At 40.3% G+C, this 25,242-nt stretch overlaps 1 protein-coding gene across 2 annotated transcripts in view; it reads left to right on the forward strand.

Annotated features, from left to right (window-relative positions):
• Window positions 1-25,242, forward strand: part of ATL3 (atlastin GTPase 3) — a 44,965-nt gene that overhangs the window by 14,889 nt on the left and 4,834 nt on the right. For both annotated transcript variants that reach the window (XM_055415690.2, XM_055415689.2), the window contains exons 4-12: window positions 4,643-4,747; window positions 5,255-5,305; window positions 7,994-8,050; window positions 8,872-8,964; window positions 10,608-10,746; window positions 22,045-22,172; window positions 22,775-22,831; window positions 23,897-23,968; window positions 24,362-24,793. In XM_055415690.2, the coding sequence (XP_055271665.1) occupies window positions 4,643-4,747; window positions 5,255-5,305; window positions 7,994-8,050; window positions 8,872-8,964; window positions 10,608-10,746; window positions 22,045-22,172; window positions 22,775-22,831; window positions 23,897-23,968; window positions 24,362-24,793 (1,134 nt within the window). The remainder of the gene's footprint in view (window positions 1-4,642; window positions 4,748-5,254; window positions 5,306-7,993; window positions 8,051-8,871; window positions 8,965-10,607; window positions 10,747-22,044; window positions 22,173-22,774; window positions 22,832-23,896; window positions 23,969-24,361; window positions 24,794-25,242) is intronic.

Below are 25,242 nucleotides of genomic sequence, written 5' to 3' on the forward strand. Positions count from 1 at the left end.
GTTGTCCCATAGCTCACTGATGCTCCGTTGATTTTAAAAAATTTGATTTCTCTGTTTCCTTTTGGATAGTTTCTGTTGCTAAGTCTTCTAGTTCACCAGTCTTTTAAATCTGTTGTTAATCCCAGCTAGTGTATTTTTTTCTTTAAATATTTTTTCTTTATTATTTATTTTCACTGTTCTGAGTCTTAATTGTGGCTCACAGGATCTTTGTCATGGCATGGGGGCTTCTTAGTTGCAGCATACATGTAGTATCTAGTTCCCTGACCAGGGATTGAACTCGGGCCCCCTGCATTGGGGGCTGCATTTTCATCTTCAGTTTATTTTAGGTCTTTTTTTTTTTTTAAAACGTTTTTTATGGCACTTAACTTTCTGAATGTGTGAAGTTCAGGTATACAGAATACTGTTTTAGAGTCATTTTCTGTTAGTTTTACGTCTGTGACAGTCCTGGGTTAGTTTTAAATGATTTTTCTCATTTGGGTGGTATCTCTGCATGCTCATTTGGGTCATATCTTTGCATGCCTGCAAACTTTTGGTTGGATGCCAGATGTGTGAATTTTAACTAGTTGGCTGCTGGATATTTTTGAATTCCCATAAAATACTTAGCTTGTTATATGGGATGCAGTTAAGAAATTTGGAAGGTGATGGATCCTTTTTGGTCTTGCTTTTAAATTTTAGGGTTTGTTAAATGAGACAACTGTATTTAATCTAGACCTATTTGTTCCTTACTACTGAAGCAAGACTTTAGAATTACAGGGCTTTTGTAGTCTGACTGGAGGGAAGAGGTGCTATTCTTGGCCCTCTGGGAGCAGTGAGTACTCTTCCCTCTAAGCCTTTTGAATGGCTCTTTCTCCAGCATCAGGTAATTTCCTTATTCACATGAGCTTGTCAAGACTCAGCTGAATGCTTGATGGGGGCTCTCTGCGAGCCGTGGTGTTCTTTGTCTCTGTAGCCCTGTCCTCTCAGGCGCTCTGCCTGAGTCCCGTTGCCTCAACTCAGGGACTCTCTTGGCTCTGCCTGGGTTCCCCCTCCCTGTGCCTTAGCCAGTTAGCTGTGTCACCTGTAGGGCTGACCTCATCTGTTTCCTTTCTCTCAAGGATCATTATCCTTTGTTACCTGATGCCCAGTGTCTTGCAACTGTTGTTTCATAAAGTATTAGTTGCTCAATCATGTTGACTCATTGTGACCTCATGGACTGTAGCTCACCAGGCTCTTCTGTCCATGGAATTCTCCAGACCACAATACCAGAGTAGGTTGCCATTTCCTTCTCCAGGGGATGTTCCCAACCCAGAGATTGAATCCCGAGTCTTCTGAATTCAGGCAGATTCTTTATTGTCTGAGCCACCAGGGATAGTAATCATCAAATGAATATGTTGTATTTTGTTTACCCATTTCCCTATTGGTGGGCATTTAGATTGTTTCTTTTTTTCATTTTGTAATCCCTGCTATAGTGAGCAATCTGAAAAATGTTTTTCTGAATAGTGTGCAAGCATGTCTCCAGGCCACAGTTACTTGAACTGTGTCCATGACCCAGTAAAGTGTAGAGAAGTCAATTTATTGCTTATGACCAGTTTTTTTTTTTTTTGATTAGTTTTTCATTTTATTTTTTAAAATTAATTATTTTAATTGGAGGCTAAGTACTTTACAATATGGTGGTGGTTTTTGCCATACATTGACATAAATCAGCCACGGGTGTACAGTTCAGTTCAGTCACTCAGTCATGTCCAGCTCTTTGCAACCCTGTGGACTGCAGCACGCCAGGCCTCCCTGTCCATCACCAATTCCTACAGTTTACTCAAACTCGTGTCCATTGAGTCGGTGATGCCATCCAACCATCTCATCCTCTGTCGTCCCCTTCTCCTGTCTTCAGTCTTTCCCAGCATCAGGGGCTTTTCAAATGAGTCAGTTCTTTGCATCAGGTGGCCAAAGTATTGGAGTTTCAGCTTCAGCATCAGTCCTTCCAATGAATATTCAGGACTGATCTCCTTTAGGATGGACTGGTTTGATCTCCTTGCAGTCCAAGGGACTCTCAAGAGTCTTCTCCAACACCACAGTTCAAAAGCATCAGTTCTTTAGCGCTCAGCTTTCCTTGTAGTCCAACTCTCACACTCATACATGACCACTGGAAACACCACAGCCTTGACTAGATGGGCCTTTGTTCACAAAGTAATGTCTGTGCTTTTTAATATGCTCTCTTGTTTTTCATAACTTTTCTTCTGAGGAGCAAGCATCTTTTAATTTATGGCTGCAGTCGCCATCTGCAGTGATTTTGGAGCCCCAAAATAAAGTCTATCACTGTTTCCACTGTTTCCCCATCTATTTCCCATGAAGTGATGGGACCAGATGCCATGGTCTTAGTTTCCTGAATGTTGAGTTTTAAGCCAACTTTTTTACTTTCCTCTTTCACTTTCATCAAGAGGCTCTTTAGTTCTTCTTCACTTTCTGCCATAAGGGTGGTGTCATCTGCATATCTGAGGTTATGGATATTTCTCCCAGCAATCTTGATTCCAGCTTGTGCTTCTTCCAGCCCAGCATTCCTCATGATGTACTCTGAATATAAGTTAAATAAGCAGGGTGACAATATACAGCCTTGATGTACTCCTTCCCGATTTGGAACCAGTCTGTTGTTCCATGTCCAGTTCTAACTGCTGCTTCCTGACCTGCATACAGGTTTCTCAAGAGGCAGGTCAGGTGGTCTGGTATTCCCATCTCTTTCAGAATTTTCCACAGTTTATTGTGATCCACACAGTCAAAGGCTTTGGCATAGCCAATAAAGCAGAAGTACATGTTTTTTTGGAACTCTCTTGCTTTTTCAATGATCCAGTGGATGTTGGCAATTGAATCTCTGGTTCCTCTGCCTTTTCTAAAACCAACTTGAACATCTGGAATTTCATGGTTCACATACTGTTGAATCCTGGCTTGGAGAATTTTGAACACGGTTGTAACATGTGTCCCCCATCCCGAGTCCCCATCCCACCTCCTTCCCCATCCCATCCCTCTGGGTTGTCCCAATGCACCAGTTTTGAGTGCCTTGTCTAATGCATGGAACTTGGACTATTATGACCAGTTTTTAAAAAATAAGAACTAGAAAGTATTAGAATATATATAGAACAGATAAAAATTAAGTTTCAGCTTTATGCATGTGCATATTTGATTATAATGTAAAATATATTTCTTACTGTGGTGTCTAGTCAAAAACATTGGAAAGTCTCTTAAAAGTGGAATTACTGGGTCAGAGAATACCCATTTCCTCTATTTCGCACTATTGCCAAACTGTTCTTGAAGGTTGTTAGGGCATGTTACTGTTCCACTACATGATATATGAATACCATTTCCCTCCAAATATCCAGCACTTTAAGTGTTCATGGGACTCCCACTCCTCAAAGAGCTTCTCTTCAGTATTTCTTCTTTTTCCCTCTAGTTAGCCTCATTTTTCTTATTAGCAGATGTTATGATTTTCTTTTTCATTGAGATATAATTTGCCTACAATAAAATTCATCCTTTCAAAGTGTGTAATTCAGCTATTTTTAGTACATTCATAAGACTGTGCAAGTATTACCATCTAATGCCAGAACATTTTCATCACCCCCAAAAAGAAACTCAGTCATGTCCCATTTCCCTCTTCTCCCAGCCCCTGGCCATAGCCGATCTCCTTTCCTCCTCCATGTTTGCTGTTTCATACAGTTGGAATCGTATAAAAAAATGGGTCTTTTGTATGACCTCTCCCAGCTAGCCCGGTGCCCTGAAGGCCTTACCATGATGTAACGTGTATTGAGACTTGACTCATTTCGATGGTAAAATAATCCAGTGTATGAATATATACTCCATTTTGTTTATCCAGTCATCAGTCAAACATTTAGCCTGTTTCCGTGCCTTGGTTATTGTGAATAATGCTGCAGTGAATGTGGGAGTGCAGATATCTTTTCAATTATAGGAAGTTATATAACTATGGTAGGTACTACATCTTTTTTTTTAACATTTTACATCAATCTCACTTTTAAGGTGGGACTGGGTCATTAAGTTCTTTTTGGAAAGAATGAGGCTTCGTGAAACCTAGTTACATAGAGTGAACAATAGCTTTGATTCTGTTGCTTTCATTTGGCATCTGTGGTGTGGTCTCTTTTTCGTAAAGATTGAAATAAATGTTTGTTTTTCTTTTATCAAATGACCAGAAAATCGTATAAATTAAAAAGAAGTATTCAACTTTGCAGGGAAATGCCATAAAGGCCATGTGTTTTATTTTATTGGATAATGCCTGAGTTTAAACTAAGTCGTCATTTTAAATTTGTTTTTCAACAACAAAAATATCCACAGGACTGGCTTGAAAAGTGAGCTAATTGATTTCAACATTTGGCTGTCTTGACTGTTAGGGTGATTTTCCTCTCTTTTCATATTGCTCTGAAAGCCTCTGTTCTGTACTGTCTGTCAGAGCAGATAATCTTTTCCAGAAAAGTTCTCTGGTCAAAAAAGCAAGGCATCTGAGTACTTATCTTTATTGAAAAAAATCTGCATATAAGTGGCTCAAACCTGTGTTGTTCAAGGGTTAGCTGTAATTGTGCTTTTCTGATAGAACCTATAAGCATGTGCTTCCCCCTTCTCACTTTAACATATTTTGTGTGTGTGTGTGTGTTTGTGTGTTTTATAGGTTGCAGTTGTTCTGATGGATACCCAGGGGGCATTTGACAGCCAGTCCACTGTGAAAGACTGTGCTACCATCTTTGCTCTGAGCACCATGACTAGCTCCGTTCAGGTAAAACCACTTGACTAGGAAAAAATTTTGTAGAAGAAATAAGATAAAGAGGACACATCTAGTTTCAGCTATTGTTCTGTTATCGGAATTCCTGTGGTGATGTGTAAATGTTCTTTTCATACTACAGATATAAGTGAAGCTCTTATAAGCTCAAGAAGCAGCCTAAATTATGAATATTTTTCCACTTTGGTCATAAATATATATAGTATATTCCAGGAAAAGTCTGAAAAGTGGAAATTGAAGTTAAATCAGTTGCATTATACAGGAAATGTAGATTTGGTGAAAAAAGTATGAAAACTGTATTTTAAACTATAAAGGAAGAATTATGCGATTTCAACCTTATATGCATGGTTCTCCAAAAAGACAGATAATATTATTGTTTAAATAGACCTCGTATTCTTATATGCAGACCTTTAACTGTACAAGCTTCTGTTCACTGCTTTAGACTTAGATGGGATTCATCTGAAGTAGACTAGAGTAGTATCAATCTGAATTTGTGTTTTTTAGATTTATAATTTGTCCCAGAACATTCAAGAAGATGATCTTCAACAGCTGCAGGTGTGTATTCCTCATAAAAATGTTAATAATGTCATTTAAAAGTTTTAATGCCAAGGTGCATTTTACAACTGAGTAGTTTCAGCAAAAGATTGAAATGTGGAGGAAGGTGTGGGTTCATGGTGATCCTTCACTCTGCGTATCTATGATTGGAGTGGTCAGGAATACTCTTACTGAGTTAAGCAGGGGACCAAAAAAAGTGAGTAGGTAGATCCTGCATATATTTTGGGGGGAAAGTGGTGCAGGGGAGCAAACAGCAAGAAGAAAGACCTTGAGGTAGAGTGTCGTTGGTGGGATCCAGGAACAGCAGGGAGGCCAGTGGGTGAGGTTGGAGGGTGAGACAGGAGAAGGGCGTCAGAGAGGCAGGCCCTCAGCTTCCAGTGATGAAGCTTTGTAAGGACTTGGGCTTTTCCTCTGGGTGAGATGGGAGCCATGTTTTCATCAGAGGAGTGATATTGTTTGACATGTGATAAAAGGATCGTGGTGACTGTTGTGTTTAGAGTGTATTTTTAGAGGTGCAATGATGCATTCAGCGAGACTGCTTATGAACCTACTGCAATAATTCAAGTGAGGCGAAATAAATTGATATTTATCAAAGGCATAGGGTCATTGCCTGGAAAATAGTATGTGCTTAATGTGTGCTGTTACTTATTAACCCTGTTACTGTTATTAGCCATTGTCCTCTCGTCTCCATAGCAGTAGTTCTTACACGTTTCTCTCTGAAATCCTCTTCGTTGGGTATCCCAGAGTTGGATGCAGTCTGGCGTGCTTCTCGAATTCTGCTCCTCCCACTGACATTCAAGAAATGTATCAGAATATGAGAGTGGGGGTGTCATTTATTATGGAGACTACCTTGAGTTAGTTTTAATTTATATTCCTTTAAAAAAATTCTGAAATTTTGGCTTTTAATGTTACTATTAGCAGTTACTTGTACTTTATAATTGGTGGTTCTACACCAGTGCCATCATTCAGTGGTTGAGAGCTGTTGCTCCGTGATACATATCCATCAAAACTTGAGTTTGATACCTTTTCACCCGAAACTGACTCCTTTCCAAGCTCCTTTCTTTCACACATTTTTTGTAATACCTAATTTGTGAGGGCTTCCCTGGTGGATTAGTGGTAAAGGATTCACCTGCCAGTGCAGGAGACATGAGTTTGATCCCTGGGTCAGGAAATGGCAACCCACTCCAGTATTCTCACCTGGGAAATCCCATGGACAGAGGAGCCCGGTGGGCTACAGTCTGTGGGGTCACAAAGAGTCGGACTTGACTGAGCAGCTAAACTACAGCAGCAGCAATCAGTGTGCGGCAGTGGACCAAGTGCTGTAGATAACGCTAGTGTGTGAGGTAGACCCGATCCTGTATGGATTTTGTAGTCCGGTCCGTGAGAGGGTGCAGACACGCCTAGGCATGAGTGATGCATCAGGACTGCTGCACACATGTCACAGAGCACCATGACCTGGGTGGCTTAAAACAGCCGAAATGTGTCATCTCACAGTTGGGGAAGCAGGACGTGATATGTGCATATAACGTATATAAAGACTTCCAGCCATTGCCTTAGTCGTCAGCCCCGCTCCCTCACCTCCTCTGTCAGGGTAACTGGTGCTTTAATTTCTGAGCCTTTCAGGGATTCTGCTGAGAGACTCTGCTTGTTACTTTTTGGCCCCTGCCTCATAGATTTCTTATTCTTAGTGGGGTGGAGAATGCCAAAACCCAAGACAGTTCTCATTTGTTCTCCTTCCAGAGTGTTTGTGACAGCTCTTCTTTTTCATACCCTTTCTCTTCCTCTCTGTCCTGTGAGTTTATGACTTTTGCACTTCATTTTGCTATACTTTTTGGTGCAGCTTCATGAAGAAATAGAGGTAAATGTGTAAACCCTAACGTTAAAGAATTCCTTCATTGGGTCATTCGAACAGCATGCATCCTACAGGTCTGGTCCATGCTGTCCTCGGTGCTGGAGGGCCCATAGTGCGCAGAACATCCCTGCCCTCGTGGACTTTAAATGCTATTAGTGAAGACAGACACTAATCAAGATGAGTAAAGGCATAGTGTATAGACAAGCGAGGAGAAGAGTTTGAAAGGACATGGGACAGGAAATACTGGGTGGAGAGGTGCCATGTTTTTAGGTAGATGGCTGTGGGAGGCTTCCTTAGGAAGGAGGCATTGGAGTAAATGCCTGAAGGAGTGATGTGGTGTTTGGGGGGAAGGACATTGCGGCAGAAGGAGGCATCGGAACAAAGGCCCTAGCATGGCAGTGCACGCAGCAAGTTTGAGGAACATCAAGGAGGGCCAGCGTGGCCAGATCACACTGTAGGGTCGGGCTTTTATTCGCAATGAGGTTGAAGGGTTTCGAGCAGAGGCATCATGTGGTCTGACTAACCTTAGGTATAACACAGCCACTGTGGCCGCTGTATTGAGGAGAGTCTGTGGGGCTGACACAGTGAGAAGCTATCGCAATATTCTAAGCCATGTGGAAGTTGCACATGGTTGGATTTTGGGTTTGCTAATAAATTGGGATGAGGAATTTGTGAGAGAGGAATAGTCTAGATTATTTTAAGGTTCGTGACTTCTTTGGGAGTGTAGAATTTTGGTCTCATAGAAGTAGTATTCAATCTGTTAAAAGAATTATTTGCTAAATAATAGCCATTAAAATACTTTATGTAATACAAACCATAACTCTTCTTTTTTAAAGCTCTTCACAGAATATGGTCGTCTGGCGATGGATGAAATTTTCCAAAAACCCTTCCAGGTAGACTGTTAACTGTAAATATAAGTCACATCTTTGTTTTAATTCATAAATGAGCAAACTATAATCCACAGGCCAAATATGGCCAGCTGCCTGTTTTTATATGACCTGTGAGTTGGGAATGGTTTTTTTTACATTTTTAAATGGTTGAAAAAAATCAAAAGAGGAATAATATTTCATGGTATGTGGAAATAATCTGAAATTTAAATGTCAGTTGGCCATAGTGAAGGCTTTATTGGAACACAGCTACACTCATTTGTATATGTCCATGGCTGCTTCTTGCTACAGCAGTCTGAAATATTTACTCTCTGGCCCTTTATAGAAAACGTTTGCTGACCCCAGCTTTAGCTAATTGCTTTATGAGGATGAGAATGCACAGTAACCTCAGTAAGATTAAAGGATCTCTAAGCAGTATTTTTTATTTTAGTTTTTTTTCCTGTCTGACGTTAACAGATCTCATTTTATGATTAGCTAGTGCTCTTTTTTTTCTTGTCCTTCACCATATTCTTCATACTTGCCTTTTGAGCAGACCCCTGAATTTAGCATTTGCTCATCAGTCTATTTTCATCAATCTCTTCCTCTTAACCCATGAGGACAAAAATACCAGATGGGATATACTGACCTCACAAACGGCTCATACGTGTCCTTCTCGTCTTTATCGGTTTTCTGAGACATTACAGGGTAGGATTGGGTGGATAAATCCTTTAGCACATTTTCTTGCTCCTTTCGAAGAAGCTGGCATTTTGCAAAGAAGTGTTTCAGTGGTTATTTTGAAAATACATTTATGCAGTTTTATAATGCGTTCTGCTGTTTTTTCTAAATAGACACTGATGTTCCTGGTTCGAGACTGGAGTTTCCCTTATGAATACAACTATGGATTACAGGGAGGAATGTCATTTTTGGAAAAGCGTCTACAGGTAAATAGAAATATAGTCTTCTGAGGAATTACAGTGTCAGACTTTGTTTTTTTGGGCTCCAAAATCACTGCAGATGCTGATTGCAGCCATGAAATTAAAAGACGCTTGCTCCTTGGAAGGAAAGTTATGACCAACCTTGATAGTATATTAAAAAGCAGAGACATTACTTTGCCAACCAAGGTCCGTCTAGTCAAGGCAATGGTTTTTCCCGTGGTCATGTATGGATGTGAGAGTTGGACTGTGAAGAAAGCTGATCGCCGAAGAATAGATGCTTTTGAACTGTGGTGTTGGAGAAGACTCTTGAGAGTTCCTTATACTGCAAGGAGATCCAACCAGTCCATTCTAAAGGAGATCAATCCTGGATGTTCATTGGAAGGACTGATGCTAAAGCTGAAACTCCAATACTTTGGCCACCTCATGCGACGAGTTGACTCACTGGAAAAGTCTCTGATGCTGGGAAGGGTTGGGGGCGGGAGGAGAAGGGGACGACGGAGAATGAGATGGCTGGATGGCATCACCGACTCTGTGGACATGAGTTTGAGTGTACTCCGGGAGTTGGTGATGGACAGGGAGGCCTGGCGTGCTGTGATTCATGGGGTCGCGGAGAGTCGGACACGACTGAGCGACTGAACAGAACAGAACAGAGGAATTACCTAAAAGTAGTGATAACTTTCTCATTTGCCTTTAGCTACTGTATTTAAAGGGATTCCCTCTTAGCTCAGTTGGTAAAGAATCTGCCTGCAATGCAGGAGACCTGGGTTCAATTCCTGGATCAGGAAGATCCTCTGGAGAAAGAAATGGCAACCTACTCCAGTATTCTTGCCTGGGAAATGCCATGGACAGAGGAGTCTGGCCGGCTACAGTCCGTGGGGTCACAGGAGTCGGACACGACTTAGCGACTAAACCACTCTCCACTGCTGTATTTAAAGCAGATTATGGAAAATTCCATTGTGTGTTAAACACTTAGGAATATTAATTAGCACAAACTGATATTATTCACGGCTTCCCTGGTGGCTCAGAGGTTAAAGCATCTGCCCGCAATGCAGGAGACCCGGGTTCAATCCCTGGGTCGGGAAGATCCCCTGGAGAAGGAAATGGCAACCCACTCCAGTATTCTTGCCTGGAGAATCATGGTAAGGTTATAGAACCCGTGTATATAACTCACAGGGATAGGAGAGAAAAACCCCAGGCAAAAGCCCAAGCTTTGGTTGCAATTTCCATTTCACAATTCACATGTGAGTCTATATGAGCTTTTGGTTTCTGGTGTGGATACAAACAGGCTTAGCCTGTTTTCCAAAATTAAAACACAGGGGTCCTTTGTCAATTACTGCTCACTGGTTCATGCCCACAAGCCTTTCCTTGGCCTTCGTGCCCACAAATCTTTCCTTATTCTTCATAAGTCTTGTGTAATACTCTTTTAAGAAACTCTTTAGTACCTGTTCTTCTATAGCTCTAGGAGCCAAGCCATAGTTAATCAAATTTATGTGTTTATTGCTTCTCAGGGTTCTGAGTTTTCTCATTGGACAACACCTGGGCCACTATGATCTTAGAGCTGGAAAGTCTTCTTCCCTTTGTCCTGTACTAGCGAGTGCTGGTTAGGAAAAGCACATGGTCATTTGTAAATTGTTGGCCTTTATTGGCAGGTAAAAGAACATCAACATGAAGAAATTCAGAATGTCCGGAATCACATCCATTCATGTTTCTCCAGCGTCTCCTGTTTTCTACTACCACATCCGGGACTCCAGGTGGCCACAAGCCCTGACTTTGATGGCAAATTGAAAGGTGTGTTGCAAATGATGTTATTTATAATGATGTTGTGATTTTTATCTTTGGAATTAAAAAGAGTGACCGGAAAATATCAATTGTGAATAGTAAGTCCTTAACAGAAATACTATGTTCTTTTAGAAAGAACAGTGTTTAGAGTCTAATTCAGTTTTTTTCTCCTACCTTAGTGTGGCCATCAGAATTATATTATGTTAGTTTCTCCATCTGAAATGGTTGTGGTTATACCCATTAATGATCTTTCTAAGAATGATGTGTGATTCCTGGTTTACAAGAGATAAAAATGCTAGATAAAGGAAGACTCAACATTAGTCAGCTCATTTTTATGAAGTAAAACTAAAGTCCCAAACAAAGGTCGTATGATGCATGGCATGGCTGTTGTTTTCATCTTATTTGTGATTATAGCAAACTTGGTGCTGGGTCATGAGTTACTATCAGGAAGTGCTAACCGGATGGTAGCTTAGAGAAATCAGAGGTGGGACTCTTGGGTTCCATTGTCTTATTTTTGATCCTTCCTCACTGAAACCTTGAGTCATTTAATGGCTGGTCCTCAGTTTACACATGGTTTAACCAAGCACTTTTGTTTATAAATTAATCTGAGCTTTTGTTGTTGTTGTCACTAAGTCCAGTCTGACTATATTTGTGACCCCATGGACTGTAGCCCACCAGACTCCTCTGTCCAGAGGATTTCCCAGCAAGAATACTAGAGAGGGTGTCATTTCCTTCTCCAGGGGATATTTCCGATCCCCTGAGACTGAACCCACGTCTCCTGCATTGGCAGGTGGATTCTTTATCAGTGAGGCACCAGGGAAGCCCATTTGAGCTTCTTAGGTTCCTAGTAAAATTGAAATAATAGCTGCCACTTTTAGAGGCCCTTTGTGTTCCCAGCTGTCAGTCTCTCCAGGCTGCTGTGACAAAATTCCATAGACTGGGTCGTTTAGAAAAAACAGAAATTCATTTCTCATAGTTCTGGATGCTGGATTTCCGAAGTCTGAGTGCCTGCATGATCCGGTGAGGTTGTGTTTCTGGCCTCAGAACTTCTGGTTGTATCCTCCTGGGGGGAATGGGCTGGGGAACATGGTGGGATCTGTTTCGTAGGAGCACTGATCCCACTTGGCTTCACTCTCATGACCTAATCACTTCCCAAAGGCCCCGCCTACTAATACTATCACTTTAAGGGGTTAGAATTTCAACATGGGAGTTTTGGAAGGACACATACATTCAGACCATAGCAGCAACACTATGTGAAGTAGGAAATGGCAGCCCACTCCAGTATTCTTGCCTGGAGAATCCCAAGGACAGAGGAGCCCAGCAGGCTACAGCCATGGGGTCACAAAGAATCAGAGACAATTAGAGCGACTGAGCATCAACACTCTGCTAGTTACTTTTATATTTAATGCTCCCAGTAATTCCGTGGAACTGATACTATTCCCTGTATCATACAAATGCAGAAACTGGCTTAGAAAAGTTGCGTAACTTGCTCAGAGTACTCAGCTAGTAGGTGGTGGGGAAGAGATCCACGTCCAGATCCTTCTTGCTCAAAGCTGTAGTGTGCTAGAACAGAAGTTCTGCTGTACTGGGCAAGTCACTTAGAGGATTTACACTGCTTAGTTACTAGAACTTGCCTCGTGAAGTGGAAGTTTTTTATTACTTCGTATTAAACATAAAATGCATAATTTTCAACTTACGTAATTCAGTGGATAAGATTTACATTCCAGTTGGTCTTATTATTGCAAAAAACATTGAGTCTGAAAGGCTTACCTTTACCTTCTTATTTGTCACCTGTGTGACATTTTATGTAGTTGGCAGCTTTCCTGAGTGGGAAACTTTCACAGCCTATAGGTTGGCAGTTCAGAAACCCAAGGTTGGGGCCTGCCTTTGGAGAGAAATCTGGTTTCAGCAACACTGGTGCTGAAACAGAAGCAGTTGTGAGTGAATTCTCTGAGTTGAACAGGTGAGGAAGTTGAGTTTGTCGGTGAGCTGTTCTTTAGGGTTTTAGCGCTCCATTATTAGACATGCGTTTACCAGATCTGAGCTCTGCTATATTCATCACTGGTAGGGAAGCTACCCAGTGGAATCTTAACTGAAGATGTTGAAGAGAGGGTGGGTGGGAGTGACTCCTCACACCTTTTGTCTTGCTTTAGGGTGGTTTCAGGTTATTGGGCCTAAACATACATAATGTACAAACATGACATTCCTCCATATTATTCAACATCGAAATATTTCAGAATATTCTGTTTTAAAATTAATTTTCATCATGTTATTCTAGGAAACAGGAAGAGCTTTTTAAAGTTCCGTAACCTTGACTTTTGAAATTTTCTGTCACTCTTGGGTATGTATTTTATGTTAGTTTCCTAGGAACTGCTGTGAAAAAGCGCCATAAACTAGATTTCTTAAGAAATTCATCTGCTAACAGTTCAGGAGACCAAAATTCCAAAATCAGGGTGTTGTCAGGCTAGGTTCCTCCTGGAGGCTCTTGGGGGGAATCTGTCCTGTCCGTCTCTTGGTGGTTCCTGGCAGTCCTTGGAATAACTTGGCTTTTAGTTTCATCACTCTGCTCTCTGCCTCTGTGGTCACATGGCCACCTTCTCTGTGTTCTCTCTTCTTGTAAGGACACTGCTCTTTGAATTTAGGTCCCACTCTCATCCTGTATGATCTCAACTTCTTACATCTGTAATGCCTCTATTTTTAAATAAGATCACATTCTGAGATTCCAGATAGACATGCATTTTAGTGGGGGAAACTCCAGAGTACACAGATTTACAGGTATGAAGGGTTTGTCACTAAACATTAAGGGTGCTAAGCTTCATATTATAAAATAGGGAACAAATTTTATATAAGCAAACTTTAGGCTTTTAATTATTCACTATGTGTGATAAAACTGTAATACACATTTTTAGGGTTAAAATCCTCTCTTGCTACATGGAAAGGCAAGTCCCAAAGGAAGAAATACAGATGGTCAAGGCATAATTCATGAAAATATGTGTTGCCTAATAATAATCAAGAAAGTGCAAATGTGTTGGTACAAATTTGTATACTCTGTACCACAGTAGCAGCATTGTAAATGTTCACAACTTTTGATCCAGTATTTCACTTTTAGGAAATTTTCCTAAGGAATTATCCATGTATAAGTAGATTAAAAATTTGTGGACAAGACTGGTACCCCTGTTGCATTATTATGATAGTGAACATTGGAAGCAACCCAAATATATATTTCTGAGGAATTGGTTCAATTATGGTACATCTCACAAAGGGATGAGAATAAATCATTTAAAAGGAAAAAGTAGATAGATGGATCCATCTGTATTTACACAGAAAGATGTTCATGACATGTTGTTAAATGTGGAAAGTGCAGAATAGCATATATTGTATGATCCTAATTATTTAAAACAATATTTATGAGGTTGTTTTTTAAAAAGGAAGGATTTGAGAAATAAAATTTTCCTTTCTTATGTCACTTTAAAAATATGTTAATAGTTTGCCCTGTGTGTCTGTTAAGAGAACTGTAGTCATTAGGAGGGTTGTTGATGAAGAATTCTTGTTAGCTCTGCAAAGGTGCATGTATGCGGGTATTTTGTAATTTTAGGGAACCTTTAAGACAAGATATTGAAGGGTTTTGAGTGAAGAGCAAATTGAGGATGTTACATTGCAAATAGTGTGAGACTTGTGAATATTTGGCAAGTGCCTGGCTGAGAACCACATAAACTTCATTGTGGGGACCTTTAAGTAGAGTTGATAACACTTCTCAGAGTTAAAAAAATTACCTAGACATTGTATTTTCTCAAGCATATACTTGTACAGTGACTTGGCTGAGATCCTGAAGCTCTGCTGTATATAACCTGGATAAGACATTAGCCTGAGAATGTTTTGGGGTAATCCAGAAAAAGACCTGAATGTAGTTTTCGTAGAACATTTAAATTTATTAAGAACTTCATTCTGAAGCTGTTTCTGCAAATGTTCCCCTAATTACTTCAGGGATTGTTTTACTGGTCTTACTTTATTTTTTAAAAGAATAACCATTTATTTAGAGGTGAACACCTGCCAGACACAATCTTAGTTATGGTATAATCAGTGCTAAGATGCTTCTTCCTACAGTAGTTAGCTAGGAGATTAGCTCATTTTTGAGACTCCCTTTCAACAGACACAGGATGACTGTCATCACCATACAGAAAACTGTCTTCCTTTTCTACTAGAGTAGAGAGACCTAATACAGTAACTACTTAGATATTTAGCTAGAAATTAAATAGAAGGCATTGTAGGGAGCAGTTTTCTTGTACGCCATGAGATGTTGAGATTGTCTAAGTCATGTGACAGTAATTCTTGTCTGTGCTTAAGTCTGAAACTCATATTTTGGTACAGCCTTCATTGAAACATTAATAGCTGAGGGTCTGTTAAATCTGGGTAAAACCCTGGACAATACCATCTGTGGTGTCTGGATCCTGCTATTTCTTGTGTGAAATATTTCTGAAGCTCTCAGTCTTTCCGTGTGATGACCATTGAAACCTTTAAAAAAAGTTTTTCCAGGTGGATAATGCAGTCACATGTTTTAAATCCCTAAAAGGGTTAAAATGTCTTCAGTGAAAAGTCTGTTCCATTTTTGTAGGCTTCTAGAGTTTCTTTAGTATATGCAAAGCAAATGTAAATATACATAGGATAGCATATTATTAATATGTACGCTTGTGTGTTTTTCACTTCAGGGTTTTAAAGAATTTGTCCCACTTCTTTCTTGAAATTTTGAGGTCCCATTTTTTCACATTATAATTTGTAATCCAGTTTCAGTTCACTTCAGTTCACTCAGTCGTGTCGACCCCAGGGACTGTAGCACGCCGGCCTTCCCTGTCCATCACCAACCCCCAGAGCTTGCTCAAACTCATGTCCATCGAGTCGGTGATGCCATCCAGCCATCTCCTCCTCTGTTGTCCCCTTCTTCTCCTGCCATCAGTCTTTCCCAGGGTCAGGGTCTTTTCCAGTGATCCAGTTTGGATCCAGCTTATTTTCCGAATGACTACCTATGTGTCTCAACACTGTCCAACTTGTCCTCACTGGTTGAAATGTCACCTTTATCAAATGTTAAATGTAGGGATCAACCCCTTTTTAAAGTTGGTATAGGGCCATATTTTGGTGCCATCCTGAGAAGACTATGAAATTAAGGGTATTTAGATGGAGATAGGTGTATGTTTATTTAGGTAGCTCATTAAAAAACAAACATTTTTTGATGTCAAGAGATCTTATGATTGATTATTTAAGATGGTGTAGAAATCAGTGATTAGAAGTATATGTTACTATTTAGAAAAAAAGATTTCATGCAGATTTCAATTTATGAGACATAAGTAAACTCTAATTATAAAATTGAAAGCATGGGGAAAATTAATTTTATTTGACCTCTGGAATTGGGGAAGGACTCTTTAAAAAATCAGAAGGAATAAAAGAAATTGTCAAGAAAAAGTGCTGTGGTTTTGAGTCCATCATAATCTTACACATGTTTATAAGAAGGTGAACAAAACGGATAAAGATTTTACTTGCCGTAGTGCACATAAAGAGCACTGCATTTGTTTCCTGGCCGACGAGTGACTGAGGTAAAGGCCCTGAAAGTTCACTGAAAGCTGATGAACAGATATGGGAGGGAGTTTGGCCTAACAAGTAATAAAATCAATAAAAGCAAATTAAAAGTGGCTTCATGTCAATGTATGGCAAAACTAATACAATATTGTAAAGTAAAAAAAAAAAAAAGAGTACATTGTTGGAATATAATAAACCACTTTTATTTTCACTTAAAAAAAATAATAAAAGAATGATCTACCATTAAGTTTTTAAATTTGCTATTTGCTATCCAAAATAATGCATCAGTATTACATATAAGAAAGAATACACATAATGTGTATATGTAAGGTATGAAATGTAATGAATATCATCAACCCACTACCCAACTTACTATTAGTATCTGGAACTAGAATTGGCACACTTTCTGTAGTGGACTAAACAGTAAATATTTTAGACTTTGTGGGCCATACAATTACTTAGCTCTGCTTTGTAGCAAGAAAGCAGCCACAGACAATTATATTAATAAATGTACATGGTTATATTTCAATAAAACTTTATTTATAAATATAGTTAGCTGTCATATTTGACCCAAGGGCTGTAGATTTCCAGTCTCTTATTAAGAGCATTATCAGTGCTGTTTTCTATATTGGTATGCTTCTTTCCTTCTCCCTGCCTCTCCACAGAAATAACTACTATTCTAAGTTTTGCTTATTCTGTCCTTGAATTAAAAAAGTTATTACTTGTATGTGATGTGACGTGAAGTGAAAGTTGCTCAGTCGTGTCCGACTCTTTGGGACCCCCATGGACTGTAGTCTGCCTGACCCTCTGTCCATGGGATTCTTCTGGCCTGAAAATTGGAGTGGGTAGCCATTCCGTTCTCCAGGGGATTTTCCCGACCCAGGGATCAAACCTAGGTCTCCCACATTGCATGCAGATTCTTTACCATCTGAACCACCAGGGAAGCCCTTGTGTTTGATTCACTTAACAGTCTTTTGCTAAGTTTCTTCAGTTCTTTTTTGAACTTTATAAAAATATAGTATGTGGCTAATTTGCATTTTCACTGTGAGCTTTATTTTTTTATTTTTGTTTTCTTTTAAATTACCTATTTTAATTGGAGGCTAATTACAATATTGTGCTGGTTTTTGCCATACATCGACATGAATCAACCACGGTGTACATGTGTCCCCCCATCCTGAACGCCCTTCCCACCTCCCTCCCCACTCCATCCCTCTGGGTTGTCCCAGAGCACCAACTTTGGGTGCCCTGCTTCATGCATTGAACTTGGCACTGGTCATCTATTTTACATATGGTAACATACATGTTTCAATGCTATTCCTTCAAATCATCCCACCCTCATCTTCTCCCAGAGTCCAAAAGTCTCTTCTTCACATCTGTGCCTCTTTTGCTGTCTTGCATATAGGGTTGTCGTTACTGTCTTTGTGTGCTTTATTTTTAAGGCTATCTGTATTATTGCATGTAATTATAATTCATTCAGTTTCATTGTAGGATAACTGCCTTCTGTGAATATAACAATTTATTCTCAGTGGAAGCTTGGGCTGCTCCAGTTTTTTTTGCTATTATGAATAGCACTGCTATGAACATTCTTGTGGATGTGGATATATGGGAATTTCCCAGGTTATGTGCTTAAAAGCGGGATTGATGGATAATTGAAATATATCTATCTTCACCTTGAGTCAGTTCAGTTCAGTCGCTCAGTCGTGTCCGACTCTCCGCGACCCCATGAATCACAGCACGCCAGGCCTCCCTGTCCATCACCAACTCCCGGAGCTCACTCAAACTCATGTCCACAGAGTCGATGATGCCATCCAGCCATCTCATTCTCTGTCATGCCCTTCTCCTCCCGCCCCCCAACCTTTCCTAGCATCAGAGTCTTTTCCAGTGAGTCAACTCGTCGCATGAGGTGGCCAAAGTATTGCAGTTTCAGCTTTAGCATCAGTCCCTCCAATGAACACACAGGACTGATCTCCTTTAGAATGGACTGGTTGGATCTCCTTGCGGTACAAGGAACTCTCCTTAGGTAATGCCAAATTGTTTTCCAGAGTTCTTATTCCAATTTATACTCCCTTCATCAGTGTTATAAAAATTCCCATTGATGCATGACCTTGGCAACACTTGGTATTAACAGCCATCTTAGTTTTGTTAAATTAGTGATTATAAAATAGTATCTCATTGTGATCCTAAATTGCATTTCTTTGATTACTAAAGGGTTTGAATATCTTTTCATGTATTTATTTCCACTCATGTTTCCTCTCCTGAAGTTCTTCTTGTCTAGTGTTCGATTGGGTGTTCTTTCTCTGCAGTGTCAAGATTCTATATGTCTGTTTTAAGTTGTGAACCTTGTATTCTGTCTTCCATATCTTAGTATTCTTCCTTATTTTGGATCATCCGATCTCTCTCTGCTGTTCTTTGGTATATTATTCAGATCTTTCTTTTTTCCTCCAGAGGAGACTTGATCTGTGTTTGCTTCTTCGGGCAGCTAGGCGCTTACCAACCCAGGACCATTGCAGTCCTGTTTCAGGATCCAACTTAATTCAGGAATTATTTTTCTCAAAGTTTGTTACCCAATTGTAGTGAATGGCCTCAAATGAGCCACAGCTTCACATGTACTTAGCTCAATGCTCTGGTTAAAGGTTTTAAAAACAATAAAAATCTCGTGCGTTCGTAGTAATGAACAAGCCTTCTCATGTGTTGGTGATAGGGATATAAATTGGTACAATCTTCTACAAAAGCAGTTTCAATTCAGTTCAGTCACTCAGTTGTGTCCGACTGCAACTGTATGAACTGCAGCACGCCAGGCCTCCCCGTCCATCACCAGCTCCCAGAGTTCACCCAAACCCATGTCCATCGAGTTGGTGATGCCATCCAACCATCTCATCCTCTGTCGTCCCCTTTTCCTCCTGCCCTCAATCTTTCCCAGCATCAGGGTCTTTTTCAAATGAGTCAGCTCTTCGCATCAGGTGGCCAGAGTATTGGAGTTTTAGCTTCAACATCCATCCTTCCAACAAACACCTAGGACTGATTTCCTTTAGGATGGACTGGTTGGATCTCCTTGCTGTCCAAGGGACTCTCAAGAGTCTTCTCCAACACCACAGTTCAAAAGCATCGATTCTTTGACTCAGCTTTCTTTATAGTCCAACTCTCACATCCATACATGACCACTGGAAAAACCATAGCCTTGACTAGACAGACGTTTGTTGGCAAAGTAATGTCTCTGCTTTTTAATATGCTGTCTAGGCTGGTGATAACTTTCCTTCCAAGGAGTAAGCATCTTTTAATTTCATGGCTGCAATCACCATCTTCAGTGATTTTGGAGCCCAGAAAAATAAAGTCAGCCACTGTTTCCCCATCAGTTTGCCATGAAGTGATGGGACCAGATGCCATGATCTTTGTTTTCTGAATGTTGAGCTTTAAACCACCTTTTTCACTCTCCTCTTTCACTTTCATCAAGAGGCTCTTTAGTTCTTCTTCACTTTTTGCCATAAGGGTGGTGTCATCTGCATATCTGAGGTTATTGATATTTCTTCCAGCAATCTTGATTCCAACTTGTGCTTCCTCCAGCCCAGCATTTCTCATGATGTACTCTGCATATAAGTTAAATAAGCAGGGTGACAATATACAACCTTGACGTATTCCTTTTCCTATTTGGAACCAGTCTGTTGTTCCGTGTCCAGTTCTGACTGTTGCTTCCTGACCTGCATACAGGTTTCTCAAGAGGCAGGTCAGGTGGTCTGGTATTCCCATCTCTTTCAGAATTTTCCACAGTTTATTGTGATCCACACAGTCAAAGGCTTTGGCATAGTCAATAAAGCAGAAATAGATGATTTTCTGGAACTCTCTTGCTTTTTCCATGATCCAGCGGATGTTGGCAATTTGATCTCTGGTTCTTCTGCCTTTTCTAAAACCAGCTTGAACATCTGGAAGTTCACGGTTCACGTACTGCTGAAGCCTGGCATGGAGAATTTTAAGCATTACTAGCGTGTGAGATTAGTGCAATTGTGTGGTAGTTTGAGCATTCTTTGGCATTGCCTTTCTTTGGGATTGGAATGAAAACTGACCTTTTCCAGCAATATATAAGAGACTTAAAAAGGAAGGGGAGAGTATTTTGAATGTTAATTTTGATTGTCTGATGGTGGGTTTTATGGACGGTTGGTTTTTTTTTTTAATAGTTTTGAATATTTTCCAGAAATTTATATTTTTATCACTTACCTAGTAATTCCTCTTAGAAGACCCTATAATCTTTAGAAATAAAATAACCTGAAATTTTTTCCTGTGGAGATTTTTATGGTGATCCTTGTAGCTGGAAAAAATTTAGTAAACCACTTTTGTTTTATTCACTGCTCTATCCCCAAGTCTTACATCAATGCCTGCCACAAAAAGGTGGTCAAAATCTGTTACGTGAATACATAAGACTGTCTTCATTTTGTAAATTTGGGTTATGTAGTGTTAAGGAGTTCCTACCTTTGTGTGGGTTCCTGTCTACTTTATTTTTAGCTGATAGTTTGAATTGAATTCAGTAACTTGAATTACAAAGATGCTGGATCATATGAATCAAATTCCTTGCATTTTCATACTTGGGCCAGCTAGTTCTCACTTTGAGGAAAGAGCTCTGTTTAATAGCTTCCTGAACCTTCTTTGGGAACTCTATAGAAGCAGGAAAGAAGCTGTCATGTTTCCTGAAATAGTAGTCTTTTTCCTTTGGGGTGGCCCAGAGGAGATGATAGAAAATAAATATCATGAGGTTCAGGTGCTTCTACTTCCTTTAATGTTAAAAAAAAATGAGCAAAAGTAAAGCAAATGGACAAATAGTGATTTATATGCTTTTAAGGGGGAGGGGGAGGGTGTGGCAAAGGGAGAACCTGAGGTGCTGATAAGGATTCTCCTGAAGATATGTTGCTGCTGCTAAGTCACTTCAGTCGTGTCCGACTCTGTGTGACCCCATAGACGGAAGCCTACCAGGCTCCCCCTTCCCTGGGATTCTCCAGGCAAGAACACTGGAGTGGGTTGCCATTTCCTTCTCCAATGTGTGAAAGTGAAAAGTGAAAGTGAAGTCGCTCAGTCGTGTCCGACCCTTAGCGACCCCACAGACTGCAGCCCACCAGGCTCCTCCGTCCGTGGGATTTTCTAGGCAAGAGTACTGGAGTGGCTTGCCATTGCCTTCTCCGGAAGATATGTTAATGAAATGTTAATGAAATGCTTTTTTTTTTTTAGATTAAAAAAAATTTTTTTTGATGTGGACCGTTTTTGAAGTCTTTATTGAATTTGTTACAACACTACTTCTGTTTTATGTTTTGGCTTTTTGGCCACAAGGCATGTGGGATCTTAGTTCCCTGACCAGGGATTGAACCCCCACCTCCTGATTGGAAGGGGAAGGGCCTTGCCACTGAACTGCCAGGGAAGTCCCGTAAAATAAAAAGTAAAATTTCTTGGATGTGTAGAAAGTAGACGTGAATCTCGCAGAGTGAAAGCCAGGGTAGCGATATTCTGCATGTTCTGTTATGGACTAGAGAGGACTTAATACTGCAGAAGGGAAGGAGACCGTTCATAAGAACAGACCCGTCAGCAACCTGGTCATTGCTGGAAAGGGTCAGGCTCACAGTCTGGGACCCCTGCTCCTCCCCTATCTTTCAGCTAGAGATGGTAGAACAACCAAATAGACTGAAGATTGTGCTTTATGTTCCTCTTGGCTGAATAAATCTGTTTGGCTCATTGTTTCCTTTTTCTTGGTCCTGCGGACAGACATTGCCAGTGAATTCAAAGAGCAGTTACAGACACTGATAGTGCATGTATTAAACCCAGCCAACTTAATGGAAAAGGAGATCAATGGCTCAAAAGTCACCTGTCGGGGACTGCTGGAGTATTTTAAGGTAAATATGGGGTTTACATTATTAAAATATTTGACTCTTGGTGAAACTGATAATAGGTTATGAACTAACTCGGTTCAGGTATTTTAAAGCTTGAGGGAAGTTGGAAGGAAAAGCCTTTTCAGACTCCATTGTCCTTCCAGGAGTGGGCCACTGGGTGGCAGTATTGGTCTAGGCACCAAATGGATGTTCTCTGCACTCTCTTAGAGGAGTGATTACTGTGGCTAAATGAAGACTGTTGCTCAAGGAAGATGGTGGAGAGGAGGTGGTTAGGAAGTTGCTGTGAGTAGGAGACGGCACCTAGATGTGACACGATTACCTCACAGCGGATGGTCACTGCCCACAGGCGGTGGTGAGGCCAGCGTGCATGGGGAGTCTGGCGGGAGCCATAGCCTTGGTAGGCGTGTGCTGCTTTGAGAACATTTTTAGTTAACTAAAAAAATGCTAACATGCACTCAAAGGCGTGCTGTGTTTTTGCTAATTCCTGCGTGTGGATCTAGGTCTTTAGGAAAATGCAGTTGTATGGTCACTGTTTCTGAAAAGTAAGCTGCAGTTAAATATGATGAATGGCGTTTTTCATAATTGTTTTTATGTTTATATCTAAGGCATATATTAAAATTTACCAAGGAGAAGATCTGCCTCACCCCAAATCCATGCTTCAGGTAAGCAGTTCTTTGGCAGTCCTGGTAGTTCCCCTTTTCTTTTTTAAAAAAACTTTTATTTATTTTTGGCTGTGCTGGGTCTTTGTTGCTGCGCAAGGGCTTTCTGGAGTGGGGGCTATTCTTCGTTGCAGTGCACTGGGCTTCTTACTGCAGTGGCTTCTCTAGTTGGGCTCTGGGGCATGTGAGTTAGTTCAGTAGTTTTGGCTCACGGGCTCTAGAGCACGGGCTCAGTAGTTGTAGCACACAGGCTTAGTTTCCTCATGGTGTGTAGAATCTTCCTGGACCAGGGATCAAACCTCTGTCCCCTGCATTTGCAGACAGATTCTTTTCCACTGAGCCACCAGGGAAGGTCCTCCTTTTCATTATGCTGAGGTCTGTTCATGTTTAGCATGTTTTCAGCAGTGTGACTGCCTTCTGATTTTCTTGACTGTATTTATGGTGGTGGAGTTAGAACAGAACAGCTTCCCCCCAAATGTACTGTACGCAGGTTAAACATACCCCATTCCGTTAGACAAATCGTTCTCCTATTGCCTATTGTCTGTTTTCATAAAGCATATCCTGACTTATCTATTTACTAATCAGGTTTTTCATTTTCAGCAAGTTTTATTATCAACATTTTGATGTTTTCAAGATGTCATTTTTTTGAGTGCATACGATTTCTGACTTACGCATGCTGAAGATAAGGTTGTTTATTGCCAAATGTTTGTTTAGTAGACAAACATTTTCACAAAGGGAATTAGCGAGATTGGTATTGTAAAGATAAATTTTTTCTCTTCTGAGTTACATCTATTTCTTAACATACAAAATTGAAGCAAAGGAAATAATTTCAGAGGTTTAGTTTTATGACAAAGATTCTTATGTATGAGAATATTTTTTGGCGGAAAATCTGGCAGAAAAGGTGTATTTTATTTAATCAGTTGGACTTTGTGGAAACCTGAAAAATAACAGAAGAATCATAAAGAAGGAAGAATGGGGAATAGAGGGAAACAAAACTTCTGTTTGGTTATTTGTGGAAGATTATTAAAAGAGAAAGAATTTATAGTTTGTGGATTCCTTTCTTAAAAGGCCACTGCTGAAGCCAACAATTTAGCAGCTGCAGCCTCTGCCAAGGACATTTATTACAACAACATGGAAGAGGTATGTCGGACATAAATCTTATTCTGAAATATCTAACCTGGGCAATATGTTTAACTTCTTAAGTCCAAGCTTGATCCTGCCTAGTGTATCTTATGATGCATAACCTGAATGAGGCAACATTCAGGTTATCCTGGTTATTGGGGCCTTTTAATTATGACCCTTTCTAAGCAAGACTTTCTTACAGTGTCACTGCTCTCACCGATCAATATCACCCCGGTTAGTAAGTGTGCTTTTCAGAAGAATTGAACCCAGGCTTTTATTGATCTTAGTCATCATTTTAAAGTTCATTTTTAGGATCTTGAAATTTTCTAAGCTTTTCAGCGTTTTCACTTGTTTTATTTGGCACTTGTTTCTGAAGGATTCTTTACCATGTTCTGTCTTTGTTCTTGTCAGGTTTGTGGGGGAGACAAACCTTATTTGTCTCCAGACATTCTAGAGGAGAAGCACTGCGAATTCAAACAGCTTGCTCTGGACCATTTTAAGAAGACAAAAAAGATGGGTGGGAAGGATTTTAGCCTTCGTTACCAGCAGGAGCTGGAGGAGGAGATCAAGGAACTCTATGAGAACTTCTGCAAGCACAACAGTAGCAAGAACGTCTTTAGCACCTTCCGAACCCCCGCAGTGCTCTTCACGGGCATCGTGGCTCTGTACATCGCCTCCGGCCTCACTGGCTTTATTGGTCTTGAGGTGGTGGCTCAGCTGTTCAACTGTATGGTTGGACTGCTATTAATAGCGCTTCTCACCTGGGGGTACATCAGGTACTCTGGTCAGTATCGTGAGCTGGGCGGTGCAATCGATTCTGGTGCAGCGTATGTATTAGAGCAGGTAAGTGGTGCCAACCCAGGAGGCTGACAGTTGATAACAGATAGATATCTGTGCTTCTATTGTAAAATATCTCCCTTTGGAAGAGTTCAATAGTGATAGAAGGCATGAGAAATATGCTTTTTTTTTTTTTGGATAGGCCTTATGTTTTATTATCGTTCTTTCGGATATTAATGTTTATTCCTAATATTTTGTTTCCATGCCTAAAACCTGCTCATTAATGCAAAAACTTTCCAACTTAACATACATTGTGTTCTTCACGGGAAACTTTTAAATATGTGTTCACCAGACATAATTTCTGTGTGATTATCTCCTACATCCAAGGTTAGTTTGCTTCCCAGAAAGTCATGAGCTTTGAAAAATATGAATTTAGTGAAATGTTCTGTTTTGAGATCTACCAGTGGATGGCATCTCTTTCACTTAAATTGGTTCATCAGACCATTGGCTCTTGA

This window comes from Moschus berezovskii, chromosome 25 (genome assembly GCF_049115385.1).
Source record: "Moschus berezovskii isolate FMDL1 chromosome 25, NW_MosBer_1.0, whole genome shotgun sequence".
In the NCBI taxonomy this organism is placed as follows: Eukaryota; Metazoa; Chordata; class Mammalia; order Artiodactyla; family Moschidae; genus Moschus; species Moschus berezovskii.